Source organism: Triturus cristatus, chromosome 5_1 (genome assembly GCF_964204655.1).
Source record: "Triturus cristatus chromosome 5_1, aTriCri1.1, whole genome shotgun sequence".
NCBI lineage: Eukaryota > Metazoa > Chordata > Amphibia > Caudata > Salamandridae > Triturus > Triturus cristatus.
In genome coordinates this window covers 909,958,639-909,984,750 of record NC_140587.1, presented here as the reverse complement: position 1 = coordinate 909,984,750, position 26,112 = coordinate 909,958,639, and the positions used below count along the sequence as shown (strand labels likewise).

The 26,112-nt window shown below is 43.8% G+C and overlaps 1 protein-coding gene across 2 annotated transcripts in view; it reads right to left on the bottom strand.

The window, feature by feature from the left end:
• The window catches only part of ATP9B (ATPase phospholipid transporting 9B), a 2,296,170-nt gene that overhangs the window by 870,510 nt on the left and 1,399,548 nt on the right, over positions 1-26,112 (bottom strand). For both annotated transcript variants that reach the window (XM_085605931.1, XM_085605930.1), the window contains exon 11: positions 18,682-18,758. In XM_085605931.1, the coding sequence (XP_085462057.1) occupies positions 18,682-18,758 (77 nt within the window). The remainder of the gene's footprint in view (positions 1-18,681; positions 18,759-26,112) is intronic.

Below are 26,112 nucleotides of genomic sequence, written 5' to 3'. Positions count from 1 at the left end.
CACTTTCTGGAGAGAGACATGAAACTCCGCAAAATGCATCACAAGGGGGAAGTCCGCTATGAAAACCAGAAGATCATGATGTTTCCAGACTATAGCAGAGAAGTCCAGAAACAACGTTGGACTTTCGATTCTATCAATGCTAAACTACGGGCCCTCCAACTTCAATATATGCTCCTGTTTCCTGCAAAACTGAAGGTCATCTACCAAGGAGAAGCTTTCTTCCAGATTCCAGAGGAGACCTGAGAATGGGTAGAGAAAAGACCGGTGCTCCGACCCTCAAAAGGACCACAAACAGACAACCGCGCGACACAGAGCAGAAACAACAGAGAGATGTCTCCCCGGCATAGGAGTCGTGCAACGGTGAGCCTGCCACGCGGACTATGTAAAGGAACTCCATATACACTGCGAAAACCCACTCACAATGAGGGGCAGCCCGATCAGCAAACAGTTGAGCGCTACCAATCCGTAACTGACACAACTCAAAGGACTGAATCCCCCAACCACCAGATGGACTCTGAAGACGACGATATGTCCCCCGGACCAGAGTCAAGGCACCCAATGGAAGTAGCAATCCAGGCACTCAAGCAAAGTGAGGAGAATGAGAAGCCCACAGATGGAACTTCACCTTCGGAGATCGACCTGAATGAAAGGGGTACTGCAACCTGAAGGCCGGCGGGAAGGTATCGTGAGCCAGTATTGACCCCCCCCTCTGAAGCACAGAGCTTCAAATTGTGAATACGTTGGACAATTGAGCAGTAGACTGTAAGAGTTGGGGTTTTGGGGTATATAATCGAGGTGGTGGGACGGACGGATCGACCTACTCTGTCCTGCCAAGGGTCATTTTTTGTGAGGGGGTGCAGAAGGCTATGGGGGGATAGAGGGAGGTGGGGTGGGGGGATAGGTGGGGATCACACAGTTGGGGTTTATTTGTTTGCACACCGGTTTATTGAGCACAAGATTGATAGAGACACCATCCACCCTACACATTGTGGGTGGCGACTTCAACGACGTTATGGACCCAGCACTGGACCGTATGGGGGGGGGAGATAGATCTACACAATCCACACCTCTGAAACGATTCTCCATAACGATGCTGACAGAGGGCATGGAGAGATACACACCCCCAGACCCGGCATTTTTCGTTTCACTCCGGGGCCAACGATTCCCACTCCAAACTGGACTATATATGTATCCCCAAGGGGGAACTGCAGAATGTAGGCCGAGCAGAATACACAGCTAGAGGCCTCTCTGACCACTCCCTGCTCTTGGTAGAGATGGGTCTAAGGGATCGAGACAGGGCACATACTTAGAGATTGAGCCCATGGGACCTGCAGAACACCAAAATAGCAATGCGGATACGAGCCGATATGGAGTTTTTCTTCCTGGAAAACAAAGACACGGTCCCCCATCTGGGGTGACGGTTTGGGAGGCATATAAGACTGTGTTGCGGAATAGAGCCCAAACCAGTATAGCATGGGAGAAAAAAGAGAAAGACAAACACCTGGTGGAGTTGGAACAGAAAATATTATGTGAGCTTGATGCACAGGTCTCCCAGAGAAGGGGCCCCGAGGTGGCTCTTAGGCTGACCACCTTGCGACTAGAATATAAGGAACTGGCCACGGACAATGCCAAAAATCAGTACTTAGCGACATTACTCCGCCTTTATGAAGTGGGGGATAGGGCCGGAAAGCTTCTAGCCTGGATTAGCAGGCGGGAGATTCAAGACAGATGGGTGAGGGAAGTAGTTGACCTCCAAGGTGTCAACCAATCCACGGATGATGGGATGGTAGACACATTCGTAGAATATTATAGGAATCTGTACCGGGCCAGTTCAACTACATCACAGGATGAGATAAGGGACTACTTTCCGACAATTCCCACTCCAGTTTTAGGAGATGTGGAAGCCCAGGATCTAGAGGCAGACCTGTCCTTGGCAGAAATCCAGGAGGTGGTGGCGAAAGTATGCCCAGGGAAAACCCCCAGCACCAATTGGCTGCCGGTGGAATTTTACAGGCGCTACACTGAGATCCTGTGTCCTCACTACCTTCGGCTTATTACAGACTCCCACAAAGAGGGTATCCTTCCGCCGGATCTCAGGATGGCCACTATTGTGGTCATACATAAGGATGGTAAGTCCCGCAATCAGTGTGGCTCCGACAGACCTATTTCATTGCTTAACTCTGAAGATAAAATTTTGGCCACAATTCTGGCGACCCGTCTCCTAGGAGGGATCACGGCCCAGATCTATGAAGACCAGTCAGTATTCATGCCAGGGATGTCTACCCGTCTAAACTTGAGGCAAACTCACAACTGGTTCATGAAGGTGAGAAACCAGACAAGCCCGCCAGTGTTCTTATCACTAGACGGCAAAAAGGCGTTCGATGTTGTAAACTGGCTGTTCCTCGATGCCACTCTGGCGAAATTCGGGTTTGGGCCGAAATACCGCAGCTGGGTGGCACTCCTATACAACCAACCGGTGGCCTCGGTGCGTGTCAACGGTAGGTGCTCGGCGCCCTTCTCCATTGAGAGGGGGACGCGGCAAGGCTGTCCCGTTTCACCTCTCCTTTTTGCCCTAACCCTGGAGTCCCTGGCCTGCGCCATCAGGAAACACCCCTCCATCTGAGGTTTCCGCAGTACTCCTGCAGACACTGAAGAGGAAAACATTTTTCTATATGCCGATGACATCTTGTTGTACATCACCAATCCTGCCACGACCATACCGGCCCTATTTGCATGATTACGGAGTATGGATGCCACTCGAACTATAAAGTTAACTGGAATAAGCCCACGTTCTATTGTCTGACTACTGCCCAAAGAAACTGACCCATGCCCGGGAAATTGCGAGTAGCGCAGGAGGGCTACAAATACTTAGGAATTTTTGTGACCCGCATCCGAGGGTATGTGAGAAGGAGAATAGGTCAGATGTGGAAAGATGGAGGGATCTCACTCACACCCTGCTCAGACGGGCGGCCATTTTTAAAATGACCAACCCGCCCCAGCTGCTCAACGCCCTCCAAAATTCGTATCATCCACTATACAAGGACACCTTTACAGAAATAAACAGCATAATTCAAACACTGCTGTGGCAGGGGGGACACCCCTGAATAGCGCTCCAGACACTGCAACGCAATCCTTACAATGGGGGGATAGCGCTCCCCGACATAGAGGCTTATACTGGGCTTCCCACCTGGTACCCATAAATGAATGGATACACAAAAGCAGAGAACACCCCACATACCGCCTCGAGCAGGAAGAAATGCGATCACATACGTACCTATATTATCTCTACGGGGGGGGCGGCTCCCGCCTGCTGCCCACGACCCAAGTGACCTTGACGGCTTGGGGGAGGGCGACCAGGACCATGGGCTGGACCGGTCGGGTCACAAAGACCACACCGCTCTGGGAGGGGGCTTGGTTCAAGGAGCTGCATAAGCACAAAGGGTTTGGAACATGGGATCTCCTGGGGATTTCCACAATAGGGGACATCGTAGAAAAAGGGGAGCTCAAAACATGGACAAAACACAAACAAGAATACGACATGAATAACTCCCAATTTCTCAAATACGCTCAACTACGTCATGCATGGCAGAAAGAGAATATCCCCAGTGAGCAACTCCCGGAGTACGCGCCCTTAGAGGGGCGGCTTTTGCAAGAGAAACTAACACACAAGGCGGTCTACTTGACCTATAAAACTATCAATAACAACATCCCAGACGGGCTGGTTGGGCTCCGGGCATGGTGGGAGAGGGAGGTGGGATCCGTGGAGGATATAAACTGGGAAGCGGCGCTGATGCACCCCAGAGAGGTTGCCATAAGAGCGAGGCTTCGGCTCATTCAGTTCAAGATATTACACTGTATATACCACGATAGGGACAGGCTGCATAAAATGGGAAGGGCTAAATCGTCACTCTGCCTGACTTGCACCACGGCAAACAGTGACTTCTTCCACACAGTCTGGGTGTGCCCCGAGCTTTAGACGTAGTGGGCGCAAGTAGTCGAGCTACTAGGCACGGTCCCGGAAGTGACGTTGCCAATGGAACCAAGATTTGTGATACTAGGGACACCGAGTGAGGTAGACTTCACCAGAACACAACTGACTTTTGCCACTCTGGGGCTGGTAGTGGCCAAGAGGGACATAGCCAAGAGATGGGGGGTGGCCCATAAGCCTTCCATACAGGAGTGGACGAGAGGAATTGACATATATATGACGGCCGAACAAACCACATACCGTAGCAGGGGGTGCCCAAAGATATGGGACCCATGGAGAAGACATTTTGGGCTGGACACGGGAGGGGACACACAACAGTCAATTGACGCCTACGACACAGGGATCCCTGCAAGGGGGACCGACAGAGTTTCACTCTAGAAAACATTCTTGTTGCTTACCTATTGTTGTTCCCTGATTCCAAATGAAACCATATCAACGTCACGTAATGTCCGGGTGGCAAATATAAGCCTATAACTAATCAAACGGGGGGAGGTGGCCTTGTTGATGACGACCAAGTATTTCAACTATATGGGATTGATTATGATGAGAGATGCTCGATGTAAAAACTGTATTGTGCTAATTGTTCAATCAAAACAATAAAAAATAAATTAAAAAAAGTACTATTCCCACTCCAGTCTGTACAACAGTAGGGAAAGCATTGGACTTTGGATGGGTGAAATTTATTTAATACCCATTTCAAACTGAGCAACAGTAGGGAAAGTGTTGGGCTTCGAAGAGATTAATTTTACAATTCCTACTGCACTCTAAGCAAGAGTTGGGAAAGCACTTCACTTAAAAAGCATAGAGTACCCCCATAAATGTACAAAAACAATAAGAATTAATAATACACAAATTATTAATTTACATTATATAAATGTACTAAAACATGTACATAATTTCTATTCAGAAATTATCAATGAATAAATAATTGTTATTCTGTTATTAACTTCCCACCCTATACCACTAAAAACCTAGCAGCCAGCACGTAAAATATAACAAACAAAAAAGTATTCCATAATTTACATATTTAAAATCATTTAAATAATTGACAAATAATACTGTTAATTAATATTACTTAACTTTCCACCCTATACCCCTACAAACCTAGTAACCCACAACTAAAATATAATTAAAATAAGTATTCCATAATTTACATATTTAAAATCCAAATGAATAGTTTACAATTAAAACGTTTTTTATTACTTATCCTCCCACTCTATATCCCTACAATCCTAGCATCACACAACTAAAATATAACTAAAATAAATCAGTATTCCATATTTTACATAATTAAAAATCAATTACATAATTAACAATTAATAATAAATTGTTAATTATTTGACTTCTCACCCTAGAGCCCTACAGCCTTGCAGCCTGCAATTAAGATATAAGTAAAATAAATAAGTATTCCATTAACTGCACAATTAAAAATGTAAAAAAATTAAATGAACAATTACTAATTAATTATCTTCCACCTCACACCCCTACGAACCTAACAGCCCGCGATTAGCATATAACAAAAATAAATCTGAATTACAAAATTACATGCTATATTTAAAAAAATAACATTTATTCAAACAATCGTAACACATAAAAATAATATATCAACTAAAGCACATTAAAATAATTAAAAAGCAAATGTTTTAACCACTATCATACTGAAACCTATATTAAAAATATCATCATCATGTAGTCTTTGATGACTACATGATGATATTAAAAATATCAATATTATTTAAAATGATATTACTTACCTCAAAAACGATATTCTTGTCAACGATATTCTTGCATCACGATATTTATTTTTGATATTTCTGTCTCCTGATATTTACAACTCAATATTTTGTCCAAACACCCAAGTCACAGCGCCAAGGGTAAAATGGCGTCAAATAATGGAGATTTGAAGGTGACTCTGACAAAGGAGAACTGCAGCCATCCCTTAGAACCCTGCACAATAACAAATGAGAATAAAGCCACTATGTAAATGAAAGCTAGATATGGCAAGTGTTAGTCCTGTCATCCTTAGAGTGGTCTTCCCCCAAACATTTGTATGCTTACCTCCTGTTTTTACTGATTCTTTTTGTAGGCCTTAGGAGTCTGAGAACTTTACCACTGCTGACCGGAGTTAAAGAGCATGTGCTTATCCACTAAACATAGTAACATTGGTGTATATTTAGCTTACTTATACGTCCCTTGTAAAGTGGTGAACCATATACCCAGGGCCTGTAAATGAAATGCTGCTAATGGCCCTGCAGCACCGACTCTGCCAACCACACAAGTAGCATTTCAAACCTGCCTCAGGCCTGCCATTGCAGAGACTGTGTATGCAGTTTATTGCCACTTAGACTTGGCATTTAAACCTACTTTCCAAGCCTTAAAAAACCCATTTATTACACATAAGCCACCCCTAAGGTAGGCCCTAGGTAGCCCATAGGGCAGGGTGATGTGTAAGTAAAAGGTAGGACATGTACTTTTAAGTTCTGCATGTCCTGGTAGTGACAAACACCAACATTTGTTTTTCAGTACTGTGAGGCCTACTCCTCTCCTATGTTAACATTGGGAATTCCTTAATACACTTTTAAGCTGTGATTCCTGATTAGAAAGGAGCAGCTGAATCATGTTTTATATATTTGGAAAGGTATTGATAAATTCTCTTTACTGGTAAAGTTAGATTTAACATGACTATTTTAAAAATGCCACTGTTAGAAACTGAGCATTTCTCTACTTTTACTGCTCTGTGTGCCTGCAGCCTGTCTCAAATACACGTCTGGAGTGGGTGACAGCTACTCTTTATGCATTCGCTCTAGACAGCCACAAATGCAGGAAGATTAGGTGTAGCTGAGTACTCATCTGCATTCTGATGGCTCCTCCAGGGCAGGAATGGAGGAAGGGGCTGGCATTCAAAACGGAATTGGTAGTGACCTCACCCCAACACAAAGAGCTGATTACCCCACACAGATAGTCTGGAGCCAAGGCTGAGGAAAAAAGGATACTTGTGCACTTCAAAGACCCTTTTTTGAAGCCACCCCCATTTCAAAGGCACATTCGACTATAAGTCTCTGACACCACCAAACCAGACACTTCTGGACCTATAACTGGACTCCGTCAGAAGAACTGCTGTGCTGCATTAAGGACTGACACTCTGCTGGACTGCTGAACTGGAAGACCTGTTTTTCTCTTGTGTTGCCCTGCTGCCTGCTGCTCTCTGGCCCAGCTGGACTCTGCCTTGCAACTGAAGTGATCTCCAAGGGCTTCTTGGCTTGCCTTCTGTTGCTTGAGGTTCAGGGCTATTAAAGTCTCTACCCCAGCTCCTGTGCCTGGTTTACTGGAAGTGGACACAGATACTTACACCAGAGAAATTGACGCATCTCCAGTCTGCATGTAAAGGAACCAGCGCATCTACCCTGTTGCGGGAGACGAACCTGGTGCATCGCACTTGGAGTCACTGCATCGTGCCTGGAAGCACCGCTTCGGAACCAAGGCATCACCACTACTGCATGGAGAAGATTGACGCATCACCTTGATTGTGGGCCCGACATCGACACATCGGTTGTGAGCACCCCGCATCTCGCTACTGCGACAAGGATCAAGGTTCTCTGTTGACCTTGCTGCGTGACTCATCCCTGGCCTGTGCCCCATCGCAGTCAGCCTGAACTGTTGACTTTGCCCCTGTCCACCACAACCAGATTATCTCACAGGCGCTTTTTGCTTTTAAGAGCTCAAACTCATTTTATTCTTTAAAAATTCATATATCAACTTCTACTTATTGGATTTTTGTCGCTTTTGGTCTTGATTTATTTATATAATTATTGTCTATTTTTCTAAACCAGTGTGGAGTCTTTTTGTGATGTGTTCATTGTGTTACTCTGTGTGTGGGTTGCACAAATACTTTACACTTTGCCTTTTTAGATAAGCCTAACTGCTCTGTGCCAAGCTCCCAGAGGGTGAGCACAGGTTATCTTTTAGTGTGTATCTAGCTGTCCCTTGAGGGGGGGTCCTTACTTGGACAGGATGCCTACCTCTGCCATCTAGAGACCCCATTTCTAACAGCAAGTAACAAAAGATATCCATGCATTAGGAGATGGGCAACCAATAAAGACATCTTAGCTATGAGTCAACATTTTGGAGAAAAAAAAACAGGTCGGTCTTATTAAAAATGGAGGAAAACATCAAGGCGCTATGAGAAAAATGTACAGATCCAAATGACCTGTTACTGAGGGTTAATGTCAGAATCTGCAATATGGCGTAGTGAAGAGGGAGGATTACATTGTTCTATACTGTAAGTTTCTGTTCTGGTATGTTTTTGAAGGAAGACCAAATATTTAATGTCCTTCAATATCCCCATAATATGTGCACACAAGGTGGGCCCTCCAAGGAGTAGAGGTGCCCGCCCAAGAGGCATAATAGCTAAGCTGAGATCTCCTCAACTAAAGGTAGGATAATGAGGGAAGCTAAAAAACTTGGCAACATCCCATCACAAGATCATTCATCTGAACTCTACCAGGAATTGTCACAAACAAGCCTGAATAAACATGGAGTGCTGGCACTGGTAAGAACGGAACTACGTAGGAAACAGTTTCGCTATAGGTGGTTGTACCCCTTTGCTCTCTCATTTCAACTGACCACAAAATCTTACTTGATACAAACTGCTGAAGAAGCCCAAGAAAACGTGGGCTATCTCATGAACATCCTAGAACATCCTAGACCCTCAACTAAAAAAGAGAAAAACTCAGAAGCAGATTAAAACGGAAGTGGGAAATGGTTGGAGTGCCAAGATGATCATCTCGTAAATAGAGGAACATGTTCATGAATGTGCTATAAATCGAAACTGGGACAATATCTCATGAGTGTGGCTGACACAAACTCAAAGTATTTCCCTTACTGAATGCTCCCACATCACCAGGTACAGTCTTCAACTTCATGAATGATGAACAGAGGCAAAAGGTTGTCATAGCTCTAAGAGGAAAAATTGCATACGTTGATCAGTGTTAAAACTATGGGTTTACTCTTAACCACTTACTTTGCATGACTGGTTGAACCTGTTTAACCAGTGGGATATTGTCCCACTGGAGATGATGCAGACATGGTGAGCTGGGGAATGGTCGTGGGTGGGGGTGAGTACAGATCACAGCAATACTGGGATGCATCATATCCCTTTTCCTCAAAGGGGTTCACTGGTAGGGAATTGGGTGAAAGGGGAGAGCAGGTAAAGATGAGAGCGGGAGGCAGGATGGGTGGGTTAGGATTACCCGAGTGCCAGGAAGATGCAGAGAATACTTTATTTGTTGGTGCTTAGATGGATTGTAGTATTCTGACTTATAATCCACTCGGGAGGGGGAGGGAATGTATTGGGGGGAGGACTTCTTGGGGTAAAGGAATTGCAAATATATTGCTCACGCAAGCTCTGACTCTGTATCATTGTTGTAAATATTTTGAAGTGAATCCGATGTGTACTAAATTCAATAACATCTCATTGAAAAAACATCTTTGATCAAATATATTCTAACCAAAATCTTTACCTGATTAAATTGCTGCACATTGTTTGAGCTCAAATGAAAATTAAAAGTATACCTGTGTCCGTTTCTACCTTCATTAGAGCAAGAAACAAATACAAAACCACTGAAAAAGCCAAAAGTCCTGGCTTTTGTTTTAGAGTTGCTGGTTAGCTTTATCATTGTCTTTTTATTGTCTCCTTTATATCCAGTGTCTTTGTCAGTGTCCAGTGTCTTTGTGGAGACATCAGTCATGTCAAAGTTCTGAGAGTTCCCAACAATGTAATGATGGTTTAACCGAAACTTTCCTTCACAATACACTCCTTAATCACAAGCGATGTGGGTCCCACTTTGCCCTTAAGTACCTTTAGTTGACAGGGTAACTGGACAAAGTGTGGGAAAGAAGGAAGAGAAATGGAAGGCACCACAAGGCAATTAAGCTGTCTCTAGTCCTCATGGAAATGAGGTCTTCTAGAGTGGCATAGTGCTTGTGTCCTCATGTTTTCACTTTAAAGGTTTTAGGGGGAGTTCCCTAAAATGTGAGAACAGTGTCCCTTGATAGTCCTCCTGATGTCCAGCTTGGTTACCTTCACTTTCCCCAAACTCTGGGTGGACAACCTGGTGTACCAGCAAGTCCCTGCCTGGTATCCACAGTACACTCTGCTCCCTGTAGTATATCCTTTTTGGGAATACCTCCTCTGTTTCTCTCATTTTCTATTAACAGTTGGCTCCTTAATCAGCTTGCTTTGAAGAGGATCTGCTCTTGGCTGTCCACCATGGACAGCACCCCTGTATCATTTTCACATTCTCTATCGCCACCCTCCCTCCCAAGGATGGTTTAAATTGATCTCTACAACAATTGTATACATAAATACTTAGGCAACTGATGAAAGTATAGGCATACAGGTATAAGTACAGAAACTCAGATCCTAATTAATATTGAAAACTATTTATTAGTATCAAAAAGGAGATGCAAAGGCATAATCAATGAGGTGGGTGAAGACTGGATTTTCATGGGCATCACGGCTTGTTAGGTTAGCGTAGATTTATGTACAACATGGCTTATGGATTGGGACCTACGTGCGTTTCGGCTAGAATGCCTTCATCAGGAAGCCATGGTAACTGAATACCCAAAAAATGCATGTAGAAATTGATCTGGATTTTTAACGCTTCAGAAAACTGTACTAAAGGTAATTGCAACCAAAGGTGTAAGTAGATTAAAAAAAGCAATGGGGGCAGGAAGGAAGGCAGCAACGCAGGAGGGAGGGGGCAGGAGCGAGGAGGCAACATGCAACGAAGGAGTAACATAGGAGAGGCAACAACAATTTTAAAAAGTACCTTCGGGAGCAGTTGACGTGCACTAATTCAGCTGAATTAATCTATGCTTGGTCCCTGCCGTACAGAAAGGAAAGGAAGTGACATTTAGCCTATGCTGGCCAATTAGGAGGCCCCAAAGAAAAGTGACATAGAAGTTAATGATTGGTATGCAGCAGGCGGGCTGCAAGCCCCTTGTTACACACAATAGTCTTGCAAAAAGCACATGTGCTGTAGCAGACTTGACCTAAAAAAGTCCAATTAATCAAGCCACTGGATCTTCAAACTTAGCTACACATCAACATCTTTGGTGAGGATTCATATATTCATATTTACGCACCCATAAAAATAAGTAGTGAAATCACTAACCCTTACTAACAAAAACTTAAACCAATTAATTGAAAAATCTAATAAAACACAAGCTGCCCAGAATAGAAGCAGAAAAATCAGTTAACTCATTCCATTTGACAGATATTTACTAGCGCCATTAATTAATTTAACTGTGTTGTACAGTACCTGGCACTGGTTATAATTCAGGCAGAATATGATAATAGCATTACACGTCTTAATTCCACTGCTTAACTTGTAAACAATAATGAGCATCATTTCCCAAAATTAGGAGGCCAGACATAAATGCAGCACGGCTGCAGCCTGGAGCCTCCAACGACACCTGCTTCGGCCTGCCCGTCTGCTGAACATTCAGCCTGGTGGGTGAACAGCATGCACAAAGGTGCACACAAGCTGAGGAAGAGACCAATAGCCCTACTTTTATTTACAATGAGGTTCAACAGAAGAAGAGCTACCAATACACTAAAAACGTGAAGAGTGCAGGAGGTGGCAGAATCTCAATCCTCTGACATAAGTGCTGGTGGTGGTCAACGGCACAAATTAACCATTGCCTTATTCTCTCTCCACAAGTCATGTTTCAAAGCTGTAAGGCCTTTTACTGTTTAACACTGGGCAGATGCATAAAATGCGTGAATCAGATTTCTGTTCGTAGACACACAATCTGTATAAGGCTGTATGAGTGGGACACAAGATCCTACTATGCCAAAATTCTCCAAGTTATAGAAGTGAAAACATCAATATTATGACATTTTGACTCATACAGTGATGCAGAGACAGACACACCACTTTGTCTAGAGCTCTCGAACGTCCACTTGCCATGCCCCGCTTTAGTGTTCTGTCCATGCCCGCCAACCTGAAAGGGGAGTGGTGTTTCAAGAACTATTTAGAGGCAAATGTGAACTAGAAAGCCTGCGGCTCATCTTGTCTTTTCATTATGGTCTTTGTGTGCTTTCACTTCTTCTACTAGCTACTGGCTTAACCTGATTAGAGGAGTGGGGCATGGTTTAATATGGGTAGATATGTGGATCAGGTGCTTAGAGATAGGAACTCCAGATATTGATGTGAAACCTGTTAACCAATCAGGCTGAGCTTAGGAATACATTTAATGTTCCTTAAACTAGTAAGTAATTTTAGGCAATACGAATTAGACCTTACTGATGCTCACATAGGTCTGTGATCTGTCAATGAGGCAATCTACACATGTAGTCAACACAGCACACTAATATTTTGATGGCTACAGTTGTATTTCATATATTAAATCAAGAGTGGGGGAGAAGGAAGGGATTGCGATCCATTCAGCTTCCTTGCATTAATACTCAAAATCAAAAGGGAATGGATCACTTGACCTGAGTAACCAGGGTTTGCAAAATTCGTGTAGTTTGTCAATAAAAACCCTCATTCACGTACTCAAATCGCAAGGCGGTATATCTTGGTTCTCCGCCCTGTGTTTAAAACGTGACAGCATCATCATTGGGTTTCTTTTTTGTCGTATGCTTCCTCCATCCGGAGGAGAACCACTGGTTATTACAGTAGTGATCAACGAAATAAAGGGGTGGTGAACAGTGCTCTAGTGAGGTGAGTTTTGAAGGTGATGTTAAAAAACTCATATACCTAGATTTTTTTTTTTTTAATCGGTCTAGGTTCGAGATTGTTTAAAAAAAACAGTGTTGTGCGTGTGTAGACTTATTAGTCTAACGCACCATAGTGTCCATAAAAAGGTCGATATGTTTCAGCCCTTTGGTTTTCCCAGATGGGTCAGGGTGGCTTTCTTCAGGAACTAAGAAAAGTGCAGGGGCTGTGTATTGTCACAGTCTCAATGAAATGAGGTGTATATCACTCGCTTCACAAGGTTATTTAGTACCTGTTCATAGAAAAGGGGGAAGAGAAACACACAGAAATGTCATGCTTCATATTATTAAGGTAATGCCGTCTAATAATGTTTGTTAACATTCATGAAATTGTGTTGAAGGAACTCAATTATACTCAAAGAAGAGACTAAAAAGTAAGTAACTATGAAATGGCAATTCTTTAACCCTGAATTATGTTCACATATGGGGCTCGGGTTGCTCCCTGTTATGCCTAAAGGTAAGTATCTGTTGTGAATGTTTGGTTTTGCATGAATTTATGAGGCACAAATGAATTTGTGTAGTAGGTTCTAATTCAAAACGACATTAAATGCTGACTTGGTAAGTGCAGCCTGATACCTCTGGATATGTCCTCAGGGTGCATCCAAAGTGGCCGGCGCGTTTGGTTATGGGCGTTACTTAGCATCATCGCGTATTTACTGAGTGCGTCTGGACATGCATGAATTACAATTCCAGTAACTAGCTTTTCTTTACTTGGTGTGAAGTACTTGCATAGCGTTATTACAGAGTACCTAGTATCTAGCGTTTCTCAACTTCGTGTGCAGTACGTGCGTAGCATTATTACAGAATACCGTGTGTCGGATTACAATACTGTAATCCGTTTTGAGGCAGAGTCGGAAAAAGTTTCCTCGTGTGTTGTTAATACGCATTAGTGCTCATAGCGCGCTTAGTAACGGGTGATGCTGCCTGCGGATAATCTTCTGCATTCTCCCGTTATCAATGCCTGGTTAAAGTTCTTAAATGTGATCTTATATAGCGTTGTTGTGTCTTGACTAGATGTGCGTTAATACGGCATCACGCAAGTCTGATTAAATATGATAATATGCTGTGTGGCAGTATCGATAAAGGTATCGAAGCGTGCTTTTTGTGCTCCTTGCGTATTCAGTTACGGGTGGCGTTGCCTGCGTTTACTTATCAGCATTATCCCGTTCTATATAGCCTAGTTATAGTTCTTAAACGCGATGTTGCATTAAGGGTAATGTGGTTATTAGAATAAGTTGTCTGACTAAATGCAGGGGTGTTTACGAAGCAGAAATTAAGCCGGTAAAGCGTACCTTTAAGTCCTCGATTATGGACTTCTTCAGGTAGCCGTTTAGCGTATTCGCCTGCTGGGAGAAAGTTGGTATTTCACAAATTAGGTCAGAGACTGTTAATACGATATGTGTCTGTTCGTTTCATCCTTCCATGTGTCCTTGTGTAATAACTGCTACGGGGCACAGCGCGACTTGTGCTGGCTCTTCCCTTGGCAACCTGGATATGCAGAGCTTGCAGAGTATTTGTGCCAAGGAAAAGAAAGGGAAAAAAGACTGTTGTTTCACCTTCATTGTTTAAGTGGATGACAGTTTTTTCTTGATGGATGATTCAGTATGTTTTGCGAACATTATTATCGCAACAATTGTGATGGTTATGTATTCTTATTTTGATCTGGATTTAATTGTTCACTTATATAGGGATAGATTCTTTTGGGTGAATTTTGACTACTCTGGAGCTTTTTCTCACACGATACTGTATTTACGTAGCGATTTTTCTCTTTTATTCATATAGCAGTTCATTCTTTTAGGTGTTAACGTCCCAGGCTTAGCCACGGAATATTGTCATTAAGGCCTAGCGTGTTTGTCTTGAGGCGGTGGACCCATCTCTGCTCTTTTTCAAAAAGTATCTTTTCTGCATTGTGACTCTTATTCTGTAAGGTTTCCAAAATTACCCATTTTAGGTCATTGACGGAGTGTTGTGATTCTATAAAATGATTACTCATCTTTGTTGTACTCTTCTTGCACTTGACATAACTCCTGTGCTCGCATATCCTCTGTTTTATTTTTCGGCATGTCATCCCTATGTAACGTAGGGACATGGACATGTGATCATGTAGATTACATGTGTGGAATTACAGTTGGTATGGTGTTTGATGATCCAATTTAAATTTGGTAGAAGTTGGATGGTTTTTGTGACAGTGGTCAGATTGTATACCGAGCAAGACCCGCAAGGATAGTGCCCCACGACTGGGGGTAAGACCCACAGTCTTGGGACAGGTTCATTTCTCATTAGTTGTGGTGGTCTTGTATGGACCAAGACGTCTTTTAGGTTCCTTGTTCTTTTGTTAGCGAATCTAGGTTTTGGCAAACTACACGAATATTGCAAACCCTGGTTACCCAGGTCAAGTGATCCATTCCATTTTTATTTTGAGTACGGTTGTATTTCTACAGTTCGATTCAATTCCAGTTATCTTTATTTGTCCAGTTTTAAGAAGCCATGCACCATTATCAATATGCACAAGAAGAAATATATTTAAACCCTCTTCAAACAATTCGAAAATATAATCCTCAGGAACAAGTTAAAGTCAATGGAGCTCTTTCTGCTCCTTCTTTGGTAGAAAGGGGCACGCATCAGGGGTGCCGGTGCCCCCTCTCCTCTAAGTTGTTTGCCTTGGTGACTGAACCATTGGTGTAACTGATACATCAAGATACAAGGGCTAGTGGGTTCCAATGAGGTGAGGCTACAAGCGCAAGGTTTCCTTTATGCTGATGATATGCTCCTTTTCACACAGCAGCCAGACGTGACACTTCTTCACCTCATGGTGATCTTTCAGATCTTCGAAGATGCCACTGGGCTTGGGGTGAATTTGGACAAATCCAGTTTAGTTTGGTGAGAGGGGGTTCACAGCAATCTCCTGCTGCAACCAGGTTCCTGAAAGTGGGAGATCATTTTTTGATACTTGGGCATGGAAGTATTCTTATCCCAATCTCGGTACTAGGAGCTGAATGTAACTCCCCTACTGGCAAGGGTCAAATCCGATTTTAAAGCTTCGGTCTCACTTCCACTTTCTGTCACGGGAAGGTGCACCATTTATAATTATTTCTCTTCCCCTATTTCTCTATATCCTACACAATTGCCCACATTTCATGCCATCCAAGTTCTTTACGTAACTGCAATGCATGGTTAGTATCTTCTAATGGGACAATAAGATTCCCTGTATTTCTCTCCAGAAGTGCTGGCTGTCACCATACAACACAGGATTTGGCTAGGCAGACATTAAACTATATGACTGGGCCCTAAAAATTATACGAATTAATGGACTGTCTCCTATTTGGGGACTAACATGACCCATCTAATCAACTAGATTTAAGCCTACTGGAGAGATATGGGATATTCCACCTGCTACGTGGCAAACCAGCCCTTCACACCCCTTTCTGTTGTTACTAGGCTCCATATTATGTGCTGATAGGCTGCCATAAAGTATATTATTAATAAACGATCTACTGAGGTGACCACTGTGGCAGGGCACCTGGCTAGTGCAGGTAGCGAGACTTCTGGGCTTCGGCTTCTGGGACCTGATTGGTACCTCTAATCTTAGAGAGGTCTGGAATAATGACCATATCAAACCCTTTCAGGATCTGGTGTCGGAGCTCGACCTACACACTACTAATTTGTTACGTTATCTGCAGATGAGACATGCTTTACATACATATACTGACCATCTGTCGTTCCTTCCCAAGTTTAATCCCCTGGAGGCTAAACAAGTCATAGGCAAGATGGGCAGGGGAGTGATTCCACTGCTTTATAGATCTTTTTAAATTAATTTCGCCGACCCTCAACACACGGGAACTCGATTTGTGGACCCTTGAAGATGAAGAATAATTTGAAGTCAAAATGTCGCCCAGGGTCTTACCTATATCTTCGCTCCTCCGCCTGATCCAATTTAAGTGTATACACCAAAAATATCATTGTTCTACGTGGCTTTGGCACATGGGAAGACTAGGTGATCCCAAGTGTCTCTAGTGTAAATCCTCAGCTGGTAGCTACTATAATACGATTTGGGTATGTCCGGTAATGCAGAGTTAATGGGATAGTATCGGAAGTACCCTGGGGAGGCTTCAGGGCAGAATTATAGATTAAGATCCCAAACTAGTCCTTTAAGGTATTATGGAGAACTTGGGCTGCAACACGCCATACTCATACCTTCACTGCAATGGGTTTCCTCATTGCCAAAAGAGGTATAGCAAGCTATTGGCGAAATGAATCAGCCCCAACAATCGCTGAGTGGCAGTGATGTATGGATTACAGCACAAACACTGATGTGCTTGTTTATGAAGTGAGTGGTGTACATCGAGAAAATTCTAAAATTTGGGGCCCTTGGCTGAATGCCTCAGACGCTGTTTTATAATTCTGCATGCCTTGGTTGTCATCAGGGTAACCATGAAGACTAACGTGGAGAATGCTTACTTTGTGATATATTATATTGATGGGTCTAAAGATCGGCTATGTAAAGGTTGTTGGTTGCGCTTAAAAGTTGTTAAAATCAATAAACAGATTTGTAAAAAAAGAAGTCAACCATTTTATTTCCTTGGATATTTGGGTATACGTTTCAGACAAAAGGTTTTAAAGTCTCTGTACATTGAGTAGGAAAATAGGAATATGCCTAAGCCTTTCTCCCTGCAGTAAGAGATAAGAAAATATATTGTCTCTATTTTCATTGTACCACTAGGAAGAAAAAGTTGTCAGTGACAAAAGCAGTACGACGATAAAGTTAATGACAGGAAATATTTCATGAACGTCGTCGATTCACCAGATCCAAACATGCAGTATCCCCCTCACCCCAAATAACATCGCTTTGGTGCCCATTGTCTTACCACCCTTAGCCAATCATCAGCCTCGCATTTGTGGCAATCGGCTAGGCAAAGGAGTGAAATACACAACAAACAGGTCTCTTAGTGGTCTCATTATATTCCTCTTTCTGATGCTGCTTTTAAGAGTTCTAAACCACGGCTACCAAACGGCATGCAAGGGGTAACAGCTCCGATCCATGGCTACCCCCTAACTGATGCCCATGAAATATTTCCTCTGGTGCGCAACCTTTGGCCTGCACGACACTGTACCATCAAAGCTTTATTGAATCTGAATTCAAATACTTTCCAAAAACCTAACAAAATGCGGCAAGTTTGTCTTACAAAAAATACTTACAAAGGCACTTCATTAGCACTCTCCAATGCAAATTACCACCATAAACGTTGCTATTATGTCATAGCCTAACTGGTCATGTTAGATAGCTGCACATACCAAGTAAGTGTCCAGTGACAAACACACCCAGAGAACTACACTTTAGAAATATAATTAAAAATAACCATGGAAAATAAACAAAGGCAGCAAGTGTGCCTGATTAAAAGCCAAACATAAATGTCTTAGGGAAGAGGTGTGGCGCAGTGGCCAGGGCGACTGACGCCGTAACACGGGGTTCACGGTTCGATCCTCGGCACCGGCGGCAGGTCAACTCAGCACCATGTGACTCTAGGCAATAGCTTGCTTTATCTCCCCGATGGCCCCAGCCCCTTGATGCCTTTGGGTAATTGTTTGTGCTTTACAAATACTGTTTTTTTTTATTCATGAAAGAGCATGATGGCTGTAAGAGGGTGAACTATGGTTTTCAAATCAGCATGATAACAGGACTTGATCGTTAACTGCCATTTGATAACAAAATCATAGAATGTGCAAACTTTTTAATACTCAATTAGCAATCTTCTAAAATCACACTCTTGGTATTTAGCACATGTTAATTAATACAGCATAGAAATACCGATATGTGTAGACAGTTTTATAAACAAATCAAAGCCAATAATTGAGGGACTAGAAAATAAGATATATGAAAAAAATCATACGTATAAAAATCACTAAACCATACCTTGTTCTTTGGATTTGAGGTGTTCATTACACTTCTAGTCTCTTTTCCAGTGTAAATAACCACTCCTATTACAGTACCTGAAAAAATTAAAGTATACACATTTGTTTTCAGTTTATCGATTACATTTATAATTTGTAATTGCATATTTGTAAACTTAGCTTAGAGGCTCCTGTGATCGGTATGGTTAACCAAGTGAAATGACTTTGCTGGTTTATATAAATTCTTTGTACGAGAGACTAGATCAGACCCATCCCCAATCTCCTCTCCAAAGTCTATGCCAAGCACACATTACCAGTAAAAGCAACAAGAGAGAGGGTAGAGTTTAGAGGAGTTAAACGGTTTTCAAACATATTCTTCAATCCCCAGGTTGGCTAACCATCGTCTAACAGTTTGCATTACCCGTCTCCTCATTTGTATATAAAGATCCCCAAACAGCCACATCATCTTTATGCAGAAAAACAGAATTCTTTGGATTGTGACTGCCATCACAATCAAATAATTTTCTCTTGCAGATTTCAACTCCAGCACTACCCTCTAGACCTGTGCGGAGATTGAACATTTTGCACACTTAAACATCTAGGTATCCATCGACATTATCTCAGAATTCTGAAACTGCTGAAATACGTATTTCTGCTACTTATCTCTCTTATAAGAAACCCAAGGAGCCCAAGCTTAGAGACTGTAGATGTGTTGAAGAGAACCATTGACGTTCTTGTGGATTCCTTCAATATAACCGCAGAATTCTCAAACTGCTGAAATAATTATTTCTAGTATTTATTTTCTAAGACCACTGTTGACCCAAAGACCTTCAGATTAGAGACTCTACATGTGTCTTCCAACTGAAACCTTATATTCCGTTACAACCAGTGAAGTTCATGAGGAGTTCTGAAATGAATGGAAGAGTTATGTTCTTCCTGTAACTCTGCTACCTTTGTTTAAGGCTGTATCACTAAGGCCAGTGTCTATTTAAGGCTACCTTTTATATGTTCTCAATTCTGGTATAAGTAACTTCAAATATGATTTGCTTTTCAGAGATGAGATTCAGACTTCAATGTTCCAACTTGATGTTTGCACATTACAAATTTCCGCTATTACAAGAGCTGGTCCTTGCATCAGCTTGGGCAGCTCTATCACCGGAACATACAAAATCTCTTGATCATCATATCCCTTGAAAGTAGCTTCTGAGCTAAATAATTCCTTCCTATGCCAACAGGGTGTACCTTTATTATCTTAGTCAATCCTACTACTTCACTTATTCACCGAACCCGAAAAACCCTCATTGTGAAACATATAATTAGACAAAGCCACTCCAGTCAAGCAGAGATCCTCTCTCCAGAGTTCATCAGTGACACATCCTCCCAGGGAATGTACTGCATTCGAAAGCGCCTTTGGTCCCCCTCAGCACCCCGGCAGATCAATTTCATGGAACCAGGTTTTTTTCCCTTCATTATTTGAAGCAGGATCTCAGATACACGCCCCACACACATGCATGCACCAGTGCCTTCTAGCAGTCTGTGCATTATGAAGCGGGGCATGCAGAGCTCCATGCTGAATCAGTGCTTACAATCAACATTAAAACCTAATTGTTTCTCTCGAGTGAGGCACAACAACTTGCCGCTCTACATGCTGCTGTTAGAGGGAGCCTGAGTCTTATCTTTGAGAAGGAACAACGGGCTCTTTGTTTCCCCTTCTCCACGCTCCTTGCTAAGGTTACTGAACGTTAAATGTGTTTAAGCTAACTGCATACCTTGCTTTTGAAAGCACCGTTTTATTTGAATTATTTGATAAGTTGTGCACCGCCAAATGATTCATGATGCAACTGACAATCATGCCGGACATTCACCTACTCCCCTTAAATAGATGTAGCATTCATTTAAAAATACGTTATAGTTGACTATTTTACATTGGTAACATTATAAACAGATTTTTATTTTCTAAACGAGCGAAGAGAATTAAAGGATGCAAATTTTGTTTTGATGTGTATATCAATTAAATTTATATTTACAACTGCCTATTTTGCATAACGAATTAAGATGCCGCTGTGAGTGATATGCTAACACAATAGAACCAGTGCTTAGTTTGTTAACCCCTTCGCTGCCAGGCCTTTTCCCCTCCTGTGCCACGCCCTTTTTTGGCTATTTGGGGTAGTGCGCGCTGAGGCCCCTGTAACTTTTTGACCACATAAGGTATCCACGCCAAATTTGCATCCTTTTCTTCCAACATCATGGGGATTCTAAAGGTACTCAGGGTTTGTGGATTCTCTTAGAGGGGTCACAGAAATTAGCCAAAATACAGCAAAGTTTTGGATTTTTTCGGAAAAATTGGAAAAACGGGCTGCAAATAAAAGCATCTGGGTTTTCCCTGCAAATGTTATCAAAAAAGGGTTTGTGGGGTTGAAATCACCATATTCGCAGCTTTTCGGGGATACCAGACTTTTGTCAGAAACCCAACATTTTTTACACAGTTTTGGCATTTTTCTGGGACATAGCCTAATTTTGCTATTTTTTGTGCTTTTGACCTCCTTCCAGTTAATGGCAGAAATGGGTACAAAAGCAATAATGGATCCTGGAAAGCTATACATTTTCGAGAAGAAGACAAAATTCTGAATTCAGCAAGGGGTCATTTGTGTAGATCCATCAAGGTTTTTTTATATAAACTAACAGTTGAATAAAGGATAAAGTGAAAATTAGTTGAAAAAAAAACCCTTTCGTGTCAACGTTTTCACCTGTAACTTCTTCTAATTATGACAGCTCTTTGAAAGCCATATACCATTACATCCGCTGGACATTACTGGTTGTGGGGATATATAGGACTTGTAGGTTCACCAAGAACCCGACGAACCCAGAGCCAAAAATTGAGCAGCAACTTGCAATGGTTTTTTATTATGTACCGGGTATATAGTAATTATTCTGTAAAAATGTGTACATGGAAAAATCGGTATGAAGGACACCTATGTATTTCTGAAATGGGAACAAAATATAGAGTTTAGAAACAGTATTTACTTGCACATTTCTGAAATTGAGAATACTCATACTAGCATGAGAATTATCAGTCATTTTTTAGTTAGAATGACTTCTTTTTTACACAATATCTTTCATTTGGAAGACAGAAATGCATCGAAAGTCAATAGATAATAACAGTTTCTTTACAAAACTGAATTACCCTAAGTCTCCCGATAAAAATGGTACCTCACTTGTGTGGGTAGGCATAGTGCCCGCGACAGGAAACGGCGCAAAACGCAACGTGGTCACAACTCAATATCGCAGTGAAAATTTACCCTTTTTTGGCAAAGTGCCTAGCTCTAGTTTTTGAACCCTAGCTCTACGGGCACCTTGGGAAACCTAGCAAACCTATACATTTTTGAAAACTAGACACCCAGGGGAATCCAGGATGGGGTGACTTGACTGCCTCCCACCAGGGTCTGTTACCCAGATTCCCTTGCAAACCTAAAAAATTGTCAAAAAAAACACATTTTCCCCACATTTCTGTGGTGGAAAGTTCCGGAATCTGTGTGGATCCACAAATTTCCACCCACCCCGCGTTCCCCAAAGTCTTACGAGAAAAACGGTACCTCACTTGTGTGGGTCGGCCTAGTGCCCGCGACAGGAAACGGCGCAAAACGCAACGTGGTCACACCTCAATTTCGCAGTGAAAAATGACCCTTTTTTGGCAAAATGTCTAGCTGCAGTTTTTGAACCCTAGCTCTGCGGGCACCTTGGGAAACCTAGCAAACCTATACATTTTTGAAAACTAGACACCCAGGGGAATCCAGGATGGGGTGACTTGACTGCCTCCCACCAGGGTCCGTTACCCAGAATCCCTTGCAAACCTAAAAAATTGACAAAAAAAACACATTTTCCACACATTTCTGTGGTGGAAAGTTCCGGGAATCTGCGTGGATCCACAAATTTCCACCCACCCCGCGTTCCCCAAAGTCTTACGAGAAAAGCGGTACCTCACTTGTGTGGGTCGGCCTAGTGCCCGCGACAGGAAACGGCGCAAAACGCAACGTGGTCACACCTCAATTTCGCAGTGAAAAATGACCCTTTTTTGGCAAAATGTCTAGCTGTAGTTCTTGAACCCTAGCTCTGCGGGCACCTTGGGAAACCTAGCAAACCTATACATTTTTGAAAACTAGACACCCGTGTGCTTCCAGGGAGGCATGGCTTGCGTGCATCCCCCAACGTTTCCTTACCAAGAATCCCCTGCAAACCTCAATTTTAGCTAAAAAAATCAAATTTTTCAGACATTTTTGTGTGGGAAAGTTGAAGCATCACCGGGCTGACACAAATTTCCTACCATCCAGCGTTCCCCAGGGTCACCCGATAAAAATGGTGCCTCACTCGTGTGGGAGGCACAAGTACCCGCGACAGGCAAGGCCCCAAAACGTATTGAGGCGACATGAAAATTGCCTACCTCAAAACGACCTGGTTTTGCAAAGGGGGTCACCTGGGTTTTTGGCCGGTGCTCGGCGGCCACCTAGGGGAACCTACCAAACCCACACATTTCTGAAAACTAGACACCCGGGGAATTCCAGGGAGGTATGGCTTGCGTGGATCCCCCCACGTTTCCTTACCCAGAATGCCCTGCAAACCTCAAATTTAGCTGAAACAATCACCTTTTTCACACATTTTTGTGTGGGAAAGTTGAGGCATCACCGGGCTGACACAAATTTCCTACCACCCAGCGTTCCCCCGGGTCTCTCGATAAAAACGGTGCCTCACTCGTGTGGGAGGCCCAAGTACCCGCGACAGGCAAGGCCCAAAACTTATTGAGGCGACATGAAAATTGCCTACCTCAAAACGACCTGGTTTTGCAAGGGGGTCACCTGGGTTTTTGGCCGGTGCTCGGCGGCCACCTAGGGGAACCTACCTAACCCACACATTTCTGAAAACTAGACACCAGGGGGATTCCAGGGAGGTATGGCTTGCGTGGATCCCCCAACGTTTCCTTACCCAGAATGCCCTGCAAATCTCAAATTTAGCTGAAAAAATCACCTTTTTCACACATTTCTGTGTGGGAAAGTTGTGGCATCACCGGGCTGACACAAATTTCCTACCACCCAGCGTTCCCCCGGGTCTCCCGATAAAAACGGTGCCTCACTCGTGTGGGAGGCCAAAGTACCCGCGACTGGCAAGACCCCAAAACGTATTGAGGCGACATGAAAATTGCGTACCTCAAAACGACCTGGTTTTGCAAGGGGGGTCACCTGGGTTTTTGGCCCCGTGCTCGGCGGCCACCTAGGGGAACCTACCAAACCCACACATTTCTGAAAACTAGACACCCGGGGGATTCCAGGGAGGTATGGCTTGCGTGGATCCCCCAACGTTTCCTTACCCAGAATGCCCTGCAAACCTCAAATTTAGCTGAAAAAATCACCTTTTTCACACATTTTTGTGTGGGAAAGTTGAGGCATCACCGGGCTGACACAAATTTCCTACCACCCAGCGTTCCCCCGGGTCTCCCGATAAAAACGGTGCCTCACTCGTGTGGGAGGCCCAAGTACCCGCTACAGGCAAGGGCCCAAAACGTATTGAGGCGACATGAAAATTGCCTACCTCAAAACGACCTGGTTTTGCAAGGGGGGTCACCTGGGTTTTTGGCCCCGTGCTCGGCGGCCACCTAGGGGAACCTACTAAACCCACACATTTCCGAAAACTAGACACCCGGGGGATTCCAGGGAGGTATGGCTTGTGTGGATCCCCCAACGTTTCCTTACCCAGAATGCCCTGCAAACCTCAAATTTAGCTGAAAAAATCACCTTTTTCACACATTTTTGTGTGGGAAAGTTGTGGCATCACCGGGCTGACACAAATTTCCTACCACCCAGCGTTTCCCCGGGTCTCCCGATAAAAACGGTGCCTCACTCGTGTGGGAGGCCAAAGTACCCGCGACAGGCAAGGACCCAAAACGTATTGAGGTGACATGAAAATTGCCTACCTCAAAACGACCTGGTTTTGCAAGGGGGGTCACCTGGGTTTTTGGCCCCGTGCTCAGCAGCCACCTAGGGGAACCTACCAAACCCACACATTTCTGAAAACTAGACACCAGGGGGATTCCAGGGAGGTATGGCTTGCGTGGATCCCCCAACGTTTCCTTACCCAGAATGCCCTGCAAATCTCAAATTTAGCTGAAAAAATCACCTTTTTCACACATTTTTGTGTGGGAAAGTTGTGGCATCTCCGGGCTGACACAAATTTCCTACCACCCAGCGTTCCCCCGGGTCTCCCGATAAAAACGGTGCCTCACTCGTGTGGGAGGCCAAAGAACCCGTGACAGGCAAGGCCCCAAAACGTATTGAGGCGACATGAAAATTGCCTACCTCAAAACGACCTGGTTTTGCAAGGGGGGTCACCTGGGTTTTTGGCCCCGTGCTCGGCGGCCACCTAGGGGAACCTACCAAACCCACACATTTCTGAAAACTAGACACCCGAGGGATTCCAGGGAGGTATGTCTTGCGTGGATCCCCCAACGTTTCCTTACCCAGAATGCCCGGCAAACCTCAAATTTAGCTGAAAAAATCACCTTTTTCACACATTTTTGTGTGGGAAAGTTGAGGCATCACCAGGCTGACACAAATTTCCTACCACCCAGCTTTCCCCCGGGTCTCCCAATAAAAACGGTGCCTCACTCGTGTGGGAGGCCCAAGTAGTGCGCCTCAACAGGCGAGGGTCCTAAACGTAGTACCTCCCTGGAATCCCTCGGATGTCTAGTTTTCAGAAATGTGTGGGTTTGGTAGGTTCCCCTAGGTGGCCGCCGAGCACGGGGCCAAAAACCTAGGTGACCCCCCTTGCAAAACCAGGTCGTTTTGAGGAAGGCAATTTTCATGTCGCCTCAATACGTTTTGGGGCCTTGCCTGTCGCGGGTACTTGGGCCTCCCACACGAGTGAGGCACCTTTTTATCGGGAGACCCGGGGGAACGCTGGGTGGTAGGAAATTTGTGTCAGCCCGGTGATGCCACAACTTTCCCACACAAAAATGTGTGAAAAAGGTGATTTTTTCAGCTAAATGTGAGGTTTGCAGGGCATTCTGGGTAAGGAAACGTTGGGGGATCCACGCAAGCCATACCTCCCTGAAATCCCCCGGGTGTCTAGTTTTCAGAAATGTGTGGGTTTGGTAGGTTCCCCTAGGTGGCCGCCGAGCACGGGGCCAAAAACCCAGGTGACCCCCCTTGCAAAACCAGGTCGTTTTGAGGTAGGCAATTTTCATGTCGCCTCAATACGTTTTGGGGCCTTGCCTGTCGCGGGTACTTGGGCCTCCCACACGAGTGAGGCACCGTTTTTCTCTGAAGACTTTGGGGAACGCAGGGTGGGTGGAATTTTGTGGACCCACGCAGACTCCAGAACTTTCCGACAAAGAAATGTGAGGAAAATGTGTTATTTTGAATACATTTTTAGGTTTGCAATGGATTCTGGGTAACAGAACCTGGTG